Raw genomic sequence first — 12,030 nt, 5'->3', positions numbered from 1 at the left:
TACATCCGTCTGTCTATATTGACTTCCTGGTGTCTACAGTAAAACATTTAATTTGAAGGCTGGAGAAAAAAAATTTTTAATAGATATTACCGATATAATACAAAACTTGAACTTTCATATATAAAAAGTGTTTTTTTTTTTCTATTCTTGTTTTATTTTTTTTATTTTTTTTTTTTTTTTGTTTTTTTTTTTTTTTTTTTTTTGTTTTTCTCCATTGGAGTTCCTCGATTTTCTTTTGTAAGTTCGTGCAGTCTTCGGATAGTCGCTCTAGAAGTTTAGGTCAGTCGTACTTGTTTGGGTTTTTTGGGTAATTTTTATTTTATTGGGGGGGGGGGTGTTCCTTTTTGTTTGTTTTTGTTTTGTTTTTTGGTTTGTTTGTTTGGTTTTTTTTTTTACAGAAGAATAAATGCTACTATTGCAATCTTCCTTTCCTTTCCTTTTTTTAATTTCATCCCAACGGGGAAACTTGTCTCTAGGGTCTATTCCAAGGGAAGACGGGAATAACCCAGTCGTCAGCCGCAGTGCAGCGCCGCAAATTGAGCTAGGCCAAGGTGACTTGCTCAAGGCCACAGAGCGCAGCGACGGGTGATCGAACTCGATGCCTTTCGGGTACGAAGCAAAGACCGTACGGCTGAGCCACGCTGTCCCCAAGGTCAGCATATCCGTATTATCATCGATACCAGTAATAATAATAAAAATAACAATAATAATCATCATAATAATAATAATAATAATAATAATAATAATAATAATAATAATAATAATAATAATATAATAATAATAATAATAATAATAATAATAATAATAATATAATAATAAAATAATAATAATAATAATAATAATAAAAATAAAATAATAATAATAATAATAATATAATAATAATAATAATAATAATAATAATAATAATAATAATAATAATAATAATAATAATAATAATAATAATAATAATAATAATAATAATAATAATAATAATAATAATAACAGTTACATTTACAATTGATCAAACATATTATGATCTTATGTTGAGAGAAAGAGAGTTTACACATACTAAAAACATAGGAGTGGATGTGTGAACATTTTAGATCGATTTACAACGGACGTGTTGATTGAATCTCGTCATTTTTCGCCTTGTACTAGTCTCACAAATGAAGGCAGTTAAGGAGCTTTAGATAAAGATCAGATTACTTTCTAAAGGTATTTAGTAATGAATCAGTCGTTTTACTGTTAGATAAATCTCTCTCTCTCTCTCTCTCTCTCTCTCTCTCTCTCTCTCTCTCTCTCTCTCTCTCTCTCTCTCTCTTTCTCAATCAACCTATCTACCTCGCTCGTGTTTGCGTGTGTCTCTCTCTATCTCTCTCACTCACTCTGTGTGGCTCTCTCTTTCTCTCTCAATCTGTCTACGTCTCTCTCACTCTTTTTTTCTCTCTCTCTTTCTCTCTCACTCTCTCTCTCTTTCTCTCTCACTATCTCTCTTTTTTTCTCTCTCTCACTATCTCTCTCTCTCTCACGATCTCTCTTTTTTTTTCTCTCTCTCTCAATCTCTCTCTTTCTCTCTCTCACTATCTCTCTTTTTCTATCTCTCTCATTCTTTCTCTCCCTTTCTCTTTCTCTTTCATTTCTCTCTCTCTCACTCCCTGATCTCCCTCTCTTTCTCTCACTCTATTTCTCTCTCTCTGTCTCTCTATATATCTATCTATCTGACCTCTCTCACTATGTGTGTGTGTCTCTCTCTCTCTCTAGCTCTCTCACTCTGTGTATGTCTACATTTCTCTCTCCCTATCTCTCTTTCCCTCTCTCTCTCTATCTCGCTCTCTCTCTCTCTCTCTTCCTTTTCCCTCACCTCTCTCTCTCTCTCTCTCTTCCTTTTCCCTCACCTCTCTCTCTCTCTCTTCCTCTCTCTCTCTCTCTCTTCCTCCCCCCCCCCTTCTCTCTCCCCCCTCTCTCTCTCTCCCTCTCTCTCTCTCTCTCTCTCTCTCTCTCACTCTCTCTCTCTCTCTCTATTTCCGCGCGTGCGTACATTGGTTTGATAGTATTTCGATAACAACAACGAGCCCAATACAATTTGGCTTATCAGACCTGCAAAAAAGTACACGTCGGTTTACTCTCTGTCTCACCCATTCTGGGCCATCAAAGGGTCATCAACCCCGTTATTACATCTATCCGTTACATAAACTCTAATAGACTTAGACCTCATTTAATCTGATTGCCATTGGCATCATATTATTTTAATGCCATATTCTGAAAATTAAAAAAAAAATACAAGTCTTTAAAATATTTGGCCAGAAAACTTTGCCTTTAAATATCGATGGATTAAAACGACCCCAGTCGTGTCAAAAACTCTCAAACCTGGGACTTAAAGTAAAATCCCAGGATTGCGCGTTTTTGACTAGAATCGCGTCATTTTAATGTATCGATACATGAAGGACGAGTTTTCTGGCCAAAATTTTAATAACGTGTTTGTATTTTTCGTAGTACCGTTATATAGTTAGTTATAATAGGAGATCAATTATTAATGAAACGGAAAATAAATTGCATTGGTTTTGGACGACGTGTACTTATTTTCAGGTCCGATTACCCAAATTGTTTTGGTCTCATTGTTGTAATGGAAATATTCTCAAAATGACATAAAATATTATCGTGCGGCTATGTGGTCTAGTGTTATGACACTCGCTTTCGGATCGTATGGTCCTGGGTTCGAGCCTCGCTTGGCGTATAGTTGAGTCCTTGGAAAAGACTCTTTACTCACATTCTCTCACCGTACTCAGATGTAAAATGAGCACTTAGCCGCTAACAGCGTTGTCTCTGTCCGAAAAAAAATTTGTAATATCGCCTAACAGGCGTCATGTCCCGTCCTACATGTTAAATATTGCTGTGGACCCCTAGTAAAGCGCATTGAGCACGTTTAGTGGATATTGCGCTATATAAAAGCTCAATTTATCATTAATTAATGTTAAATCAGGCCTATGATACTCTTCAACAGTCATAACGTCACTTCCTTCCTAATGACGCATGGTAACTTAGTAACACTGGCTCTAAACTATCGGAACAATGGCGGACGCCCGTATGAAATATTTCTCCGGCGAGCATAAAAGCGTATCCAGAGGGAAAAAAACATAAATTTGATCATGTTTTGACTTTTACACATTTTGATCACAAAGCATAATATTATGAAAAGTTCTAGCCAGCATGAAGAATAAAAAGTAATGATTTTCTTTGTTTAGAACCAAGATGGCCGCCGTTGCCGGGCGGCGTGACATCATCCAATTGCGTTCGGTTTGCCTTTAGTACCTGCTAATCCGTACATCTGGGTTTGGGAGATTCTCCATTAGTGTCCCATCGTCACAAAACGGTATTATGTTGAGATGAACTAGGGGCCGACAACTGCGTTTATAGCTATGAATATGAGTAGGGTGCGGCTATGTCGTGGGTTTGTGTACGACACTCGCTTTCGGATCGGCGCATAGTTCAGTTGAGTCCTTGGAAAAGGTTCTTTACTCACATTCTCTCAAGGCACTCGGGCGTAAAATAATTACCTGTCCAAGAAGGACATATATATATATATATATATATATATATATATATATTATATATATATATATATATATATATATATATATATATAAAAGTTTTGTAAATTGAAATAGATTATCCTTATGGCTACTAAATTGAATTTGTACGTGTATAAGGGAGGGGGGTCGAACCTGGGACCTTCAGGGCCACAGTGCCATGCCTTAAACATTTGGCCACCTAACCCCCCCCCCCCTCCTCTCTCCCTCTCTCTCTCTCTCTCTCTCTCTCTCTCTCTCTCTCTCTCTCTCTCTCTCCACTCCGAGAATAAATCAAAACCACATTTTATTATATTGATGCTTGATGTAATCTTATATTAGTGATGTTGTAATATTACACCAGTGCCTGCTCCCTAATTAATCACGATCATCACGTGATCAGTAATCGGATTTGTGCAGCTTTGTAGTAGTGTAGTATCACATTTGTCTCTTAAACTGTAGGCCCCTTGTTTGAGTCCTGTTTTGTGCTGTTCAAAGGCCTCTTTATTCGTGCGGCTATGTGGTCTTGTGGAATGACACTAACTTTAGGATCGAAGGTCCTGGATTCGAGCCTCGCTCGGCGCATAGTTGAGACATTAGAAAAGGCTCTTTACTCACATTTACTCACCGTGCTCAGGTGTAAAATGAGTACCTGGCTGTTAGCAGCGTTGTCTCTGTCGGAAAAAATGTAATATTGCCAAGCTGGCGTCATGTCTCGTTTTAATGTTACGTGTTGCTGTTGGGTAGGGACCCATTGAGCACGTTTGATGGATATTGCTCTATATAAATGATCTCTATTTTTGTTTGTTTAACTCACATTTTCTCACAACACCCAGGTGTCAAATGAATATCAAGTCACCTCGCCCTAGCTCGATTAGCGGCGCTGCACTGCGGCTGACGCCTGGGTCATTCAAGTCTTACCTTGGAATAGAACCCCAAAGACATACTTCCCCTGAGGGATGAATAAAGGTATTTTTTATTTTTTTTTAATATTAGAGATTTCAAAACATTTATGCAAACAAAACAAGTATTTTTCTTTTTTTTTTTAAACGAGATATTATATTGGGCAATATCATGTAACACGCTTAAAGCTATTTACAAGAGGTCTCTTGTCAAGTAACACTCAACATGTAGGACAGTAGTAAAATCCCTTTAATCCATCGATTAAAATGTAGCAATGACTATGAAAATTTTTGTTTTCATTTTTTGTAGGAAATACTACTCTGAAATCAAAGCCCTATCTCCACTGAGTAAAACTCTTTTTGAATTTTGGAAATCCATTAATATATAACAAAGTTATGCAGTTTCAAAGATGTCATTTATTTGAATGACTCACAAAGAGAAAAAAATACGGAAACTATGGGACGCTTTTTCTGCGTTTTATTCTGGTTTGTGACTGTATCTCGGTTAATACGTGGAATAAGATATTAAAACTTGGCAATTTTATGGCAAAATTATCAGAAAATATGATCAAGACATCAGAGAAGTTCTAACTTGTATAGTTTTAGAGCTGTATGGCTAGGGTCAACTATAATTTTGTTTTAAAATATACATGATATTGATCATTTGGAACTTTTCCGAAGTGTATTTTTGTCTACAACACATACAAATCAAACGAAAAATGCCTGCTAAATCAATCAGTCCCGTGAGACCATGGCTTATGTTTTTTCTAGTATTTATTTGAGAGAGAGAGAGAGAGAGAGAGAGAGAGAGAGAGAGAGAGAGAGAGAGAGAGAGAGAGAGAGAGAGAGAGAGAGAATGAGTTAATCTACATCCCTATGACATAACAATGAAACAATGCCTTAATTTTTAAAAAAAAGCGCGCGAGGATTTGTGTCGTCAGTCACCGCGAACAAGTTGCCAGATGGCCACGTGTGTGGCCAAATATATAATTTTGCTTCTTTTATTAAATTTTATTCATCTATTTTTGTCTCATTGACATTTATCCTAGTCTATTCAATTTTCTGTTTGTTAAAATTTAGTTCATTTTAAGTGGGCCAGTCTTAATAGTGAAAGCCATATGATTTTCTATTTAGCCACTTTTGAAGTCGAATTTGGTCAGGTTAAAGTCTTGCCACCTGGCAGCCTTGCCTCGCTCACGTCATTTTCGTGTCGCGCGATGGTGGAGCAAAATGGCAGTCTCCATATTTTCACTCATTGAAATGCTAATTGGGTTGATGTTTTGTGAGAATACGGGAAAAGTACTTATCATAATTCAATGAAATTTGAAATATAAATAGAAGAAATGTGCATATATAACCTTATGAGCGACAAAATCTCTCCTCTTTGTAGTTTTAGAAATATTGTACTCCAAGTAAAAATATATTTTTAACGGTCTTCTGGTAATCGTACGAGTTTTGTCGCTTGACATAATCTAAAATGACCTCTTTTCTAACTGTGTGCCAACTTTCAGTCTTATTCATCGATAAACAGCTTCCTAATTAATTTTTTTAAATAGCATGTACGGAACGGCTTCGTCCCATATTTTGTCGCGAATTTGGGCACTTCATGAGCGAAAAAGAGGCCCAAAGATTTGTGCGGGATAGTCATTGCTATAAAATGACCCTCACCCATGGCTTACTCTACTCAGGCCTCCCGATTATGCAGCAGGGTTGCCAGATTATTTTTCAACAAAATGCCAGTGGAAGACTCAAAAAATGCCAAAACACTCCAAAAAATGCCAAAGTCTGTTGACTCCCATCCCCACTAAGAAAACTACTCACTTTTGATAGACAATTTACTATCATATCCTGGTGGCTTGCGTGTTTTCTTTTCTTTTCTTTTTTTTTTTTTTTTTGAATTATACTAAATTTCCTGTTGGGGTAATTTTTTACCTACTGACTACTAAGTGGAGTGCTAAACCACTACACCACGGTTGAGAAAAGGTGTCATTTGAAGTATAATATACAAGAAAAGAAAATGCCAAATGAAAATGCCAAATGCCAAATGATTTTTCTAATGCCAAACGGTTTTCAAAAATGCCAGATTTTTGGAATCTGGCATTTAAAATGCCAAACTGGCAACCCTGTTATGCAGGCAGTTAAAAATGTGGAGGCGAGAATGCCAACCCATTAAAGGAGGGAGTAAAAAGTAACAGCCATAAATTTGGATTAGCTTTTAAAGAAAGAGGGAAAATTATATTTAACACCACAATCATTATATTGTGTTTTTTCAATTGCGAGATGTACTGGAATTAATATTAGATAAATATTTTAAATTTTATTATTGTTTTTTCTTGTATAAGTCTTATCGGAGGAGGAAAAGAGAACAGCATGTTTACTGCTGCAAACAAAATGGCAGCAGCTTCTTATGGTTCACACTATTATGTTATGACGATCGACCCAATCAGCAAAGTCCGGTCCGCATTCGTGCACCGTCGCGAACCCGCCTGGTAGCATCGTCACAACACACCTTTCGACTAGATGCTCTGCCGTTTCGGGTTCTTGTCCACAGCGTGGACATAAAGGACAGGAAGTTAGACCCCACTGATGTAACGCACCGGCCGTTAGGCAGCTCCTCGACCGAAGCCGATTCGCAGCTACCCAGTGTCTCCTCTTACTGGTATCAAAGCCTGGCAACTTCTCACCAAGCTTAGAGGAGTGTAGGTCCCCGCCCCCACGAGGGATTGAATTCGTCCAAACCGACTTCCATCTCGTATGTGCAGCTCTGTCCGTAGTCAGGGATTCTGCGTACAAGGGTTGCCGGGACTTATTTCGGCTCGAAACGGGGGCACCGTTCATTATGCGCATGAGAGGGGTATCCCCATTCCCTCTCTCTTTGAACAAAATGGCAGCCTCCTATCGGTGTCACTTTTAAATTACTGTTGTGTCTAATTTTGTGTTATTTCACTTTGGATTACTTTTCCTCATATCGTATGCAAGTATAACTCTATTTGTTTATTATTTTACCTGCTTTTTAAATTGAATTAACTTTATAATCGAGATTGCTAGTCTAGTCTAACTCTGTTCGCTTACTCTTCTCTGACTGACTCAAAGTGAAAGTAAAGAGACTTCTAAGCTTAGAATATAAGTTGCCTTCGTCTGCATTAGGTCTATATAATTATAATACAGGTCTAGACTAAACATGGGGAGAAAATGTTGTGTTACGGGTTGCCATTCAAATTATAAATCAACAGATAAAATTACTGTTTTTAGACTTCCTAAAAATTTAGAAGAACGTGAAAGGTGGATGAAAGCAATACCCTGTGACAATATCATACTCAATATCCCTAACACATCAAACACTGTTGTTTGCATCAAACATTTTCCTGAAGGGTTTGAAACAATTTCAGTCAAAGGAAGATTAAGACCAAAAGACCCTCCTTCTATTTTTGATAACATTCCAAGAAGTTTAGTATCAACACCACCACCACTTCCTAGAACAACTACAAAGTCAAGCTCAGCGAAACGTTGTCATCAACCAGATGAATTGAATGAATTTATTCAACAAGATGTTGTAGACTTTGATACTTTGTGCTATTCTATAGCTGGTCGACAATTTCCTTGCGAGATTAATTCTTTTGTAAGCAACAATTGTTTATTCATACAATCAACAGGTTACTTGCATTCTTCTGGCATTCCAAGGTTTATGTTAAAAATCAACCCTGATCAAAGCTTCGATGGATATCACGCAGGAGTAAAAACATCAATAACACCGCTTTCAAGAAACAGGATTACAAAAGTCGCACGATGGTCGCAACTTGAGGCTTCTTTAGATTATCTAAATTCTTTGGAACTGAATCACAAAAAGTCTGTTTTGTTAGAACAATGTTCAACTTTGAATACAGTTGCAGTAAAAAATGTGAAATATTCACCTGATATCATGGTACGAGCTTTTGAATATTTAGCTACTTCCCGATCTTTATATAATCGTCTTCGTGAGGATTTTGGTTTACCAAGCCAAACCACCCTAAACAGAATATCATCTAAAGTAAACAATACCAGCGATTTAACTTTTTTAACAAGTGTCTTTTCTTCCTTAGAGGAACAGCAAAAGAAATATATTTTATTGATAGATGAAGTCTATGTTAAACCTCTCCTAACATATCATGGAGGAAAACTGTTCGGAAAATCTGTTAATAAGCCAGAAGAACTTGCAACAACAGTTTTAGGGTTTATGTTAGTTTCACCTTTTGGTGGTCCATCCTATTTAATTAAAATGCTGTTTGGATCTTATACATCAAATTTAGACAGATGGGGTTTGAAGAAGGCAAATGATTTAACCTGTCAGTGGACAATTTTTTCCTACATTATTTTTCAGTCTATTGCAAACAACGTGTGTCGAAATTCTTTAAGTAATACTTTGTATAAAATTTCGGAAATGTTTGATTTTCAAATTAAAGAGCACCACTGTAACATATTGAGCAACATATTGCTTAACAATTACTGCAAGTTGTCCAACATGCCATCTGACAAGGAGCCAAAACAAAAGATTTTAAAGCTATCATAGAGATAAATCTTGTATTCAAATTCTTTTTATTATTTTTTTCTCAGTAATAATATTTCTGGCTTTTTAAATGGCTTATAGTACTCATTCAGTGCCTAAATGAGTATATTAATGATTTTATTAGATAACTGCATTGTTTACCATTAAAAACCCAACTGTTAAGATAAACCTGTTTTCGCCTCCACATTTTGTCTACTGCCGCACGTTGGTCAGGCCTGAGTAGAGTAAGCCATGCCCTCACCTCGTCAAAAGTCTCAAACCTGGGACTTCTAGAAGTGAAATCCTTCAGAAAGATCATATCCGTCTACTTAATGTATACCACAGAGCAGCATTGATGGTCAACATGATGGCGCTAGCTGCCTTAACCAGGAAGAAGAGGAAGACGAAGAAGAAGGTGGAGAGAGAGAGAGAGAGAGAGAGAGAGAGAGAGAGGGGGGGGGGAGAGAGAGAGAGGGTGAGATAGTGAGTGAGATATATAGAAAGATATAAAAAGAGAGATATAGAGAGTGTGAGATAAAGTGTGAGATAGAGAGAGAGGGAGAGAGAGAGAGAGAGAGAGAGAGGGAGAGAAAGAGGGAGAGAGTGAGAGTGAGAAGGAAAGAAAGAAATAAAGAAAGAGAGAGATAGAGAGAGAGGTACAGAAAAAGAGAGAGATATAGAGATATATAGATAGAGAGAGAGAGAGGGAGATATATATATATATATATATATATATATATATATATATATATATATATATATATATATATATTTAGAGAGAGAGAGAGAGAGAGAGAGAGAGAGAGAGAGAGAGAGAGAGAGAGACCTAGGCGTGGGACATTTTTGACGTTGCAAATAATTAATTAACTTGTATAACGTGGACTCAAATAATTATTCCATAAAAGTGACTCGAGCATTGGCCTGTCCGTTTATCCGACTGGTCACTGGTCATTCATTTCTACACCGCGGGGATTTCCATTGTGGCTATGTCCAAACGCCACGGGATCTCGGACTAATGAGTCGAATAAAGAAGGAACGAAATTGACGTCACTCGGGTCTTTGTTATAGGGGAAGAAAAGTGTGTCAAAAACTGGTTCCTATTTCATTGGAAGTGTCAAACCACTGTTTAGTTGGACTGGATACATTGCTTGTGTAATTGATTTTCCGGTTTAAGAGTAATGGTATTTTATTTTCTAGTCTAGATATAAGCTGGTCGTCAATGGAGATTAACCATCCTCACTCTTTTACGTCCTATAATCCTAAGAATCTACCCATTGATCCTGCTACAGAAATAGTTATGCCACCTTTATGTCGTAACCTTTTCATTTCGCGAAGGACTGGTTACATACACACTACCAAGGATTTTTTTTTAAAGCATCAAGAAAATAATCTTGAGCTTTTATATAGTGCAATATCCTCTAAACGTGCTCAGGGGGTTTACAAAGGGCCCCTGACCAATAGCAAAAGGTAACATGTAGAACGAGACATGGCGCCTGTTAGGCGGTAAAATCTTTTTTTTTTCCGACAGAGGCAACGCTGTTAACGGCCAGGTACTCAGTTTACACCTGAGTGTGGTGACAGAATGTGAGTAAAGAGCCTTTTCCAATGACCAAACAATGCGCCGAGCGAGGCTCGAACCCAGGACCTTCCGATCCGAAAGCGAGTGACATACCACAAGACCACATAGCCGTAATTTTACTTCCTCTTCTTTTCTTTTATTATGCTAATCATCTCCTCCTCCTCCTCCTCCTCCTCCTCCTCTCCTCCCCTCCTCTTCCTTCTCCTCCTCCTCCCCTCTTCTTCCTCCTCCGCCTCCACCTCCTCCGCCTCCTCCCCATCCTTCCCTTCCTCCTCCTCTTCCCCTCCTCCTCCTTCTCCTCCCCCTCCACCTCCTCCTCCCCCTCCACCTCCTTTTCCCCCTCCACCTCCTCCTCCCCCTCCTCCTCATCTTCCACCTCCTCCTCCTCCTCCTCCTCATCATCATCATCCTTCTTTTACTTCCTCTTTTTCTTTTCTTCTTTTAATCAATTTTACATCTTTACTTCCTTCCCTCAATTTCTCCCAATTTCCTCTGCCATCCCTGTCCTCTTCCTTTGATCAAAGACATGCGTCTTTCATTAGATATTACGAGCCAAGAAGCCATCAATCTTATAAAGTTTCATAACAATACCAGTTAACTATGTGAAAAAAATCATCTTGATCAAATCATCAAGATCGTTTTGTTCTGCTCAGAAACAAGATGAGTGACACATAATCATTATAAACGGACTTTTTGATCAACCAATATTCTCAACTTGTTTTATAAACACGAGTGCCAACTGGCAAGGAACCTTCTCTCACCCCGTCTCACAAATCACATATTATAAAAACATATTATATTGATGATATGCGTTTATTTAAAAGACTCATAACATTCGTCAGCCGGATATAATGTACCAATACATAAGACAATGTTACCTTGAACGTTTTTAGATAGTATGCGCTTGGCTAAGAAACTCACAACATTGCCATCCGGAAGTATAACGGACCAACACACAAAACTATGGATAGATAGACAGACAGAGCGAGAGACAGATAGACAGACACGTGGACATACAGACAGACAGACAGTCATAAGGACAGGCAGACAGATAGATAGACAGACAAGCAGACAGACAGATGGGATACCCAGAGAGATAGATAGTACATAGACAGATAGATAGAGCGATAGACTGATAGACAGATACATGGGTCAGGCGGACATACATACAGACGGACAGACGGACTGACAGACAGACAGACAGACATACAGTCAGACAGATCGGACACATAGACACACACTAACGGAAGGACATACAGACAGAGAAGACATCCATACCTGCATAACCAGTAATATCCATGGCCTTCAAGTTCCTGGCTTTGACTACGGTCAGCGTGAGTCGCCCAGCGGTGGGGAGGTAGCATAAAGACAACATCACCTCGCCGACATCAGCCTTTTCCTGGGGAAGTTAAAAACAAAGGATTCAGTACAAGACAATCTCTGCCGTATTCATCAAATGACCCTAATCTTGGCAAAAACTCT

At 38.0% G+C, this 12,030-nt stretch overlaps 1 protein-coding gene across 2 annotated transcripts in view; it reads right to left on the bottom strand.

Annotated features, from left to right (window-relative positions):
• The window catches only part of LOC144968135 (synaptotagmin-6-like), a 173,379-nt gene that overhangs the window by 14,241 nt on the left and 147,108 nt on the right, over nt 1-12,030 (bottom strand). For both annotated transcript variants that reach the window (XM_078906149.1, XM_078906148.1), the window contains one exon: nt 11,827-11,947. In XM_078906149.1, the coding sequence (XP_078762275.1) occupies nt 11,827-11,947 (121 nt within the window). The remainder of the gene's footprint in view (nt 1-11,826; nt 11,948-12,030) is intronic.

The sequence above is a fragment of the Berghia stephanieae genome, chromosome 3 (genome assembly GCF_034508935.2).
Source record: "Berghia stephanieae isolate SIO BIC M18660-M18661 chromosome 3, UCSD_Bste_1.3, whole genome shotgun sequence".
Lineage (NCBI taxonomy): Eukaryota > Metazoa > Mollusca > Gastropoda > Nudibranchia > Aeolidiidae > Berghia > Berghia stephanieae.
This window is presented reverse-complemented; position numbering and strand designations above follow the sequence as displayed.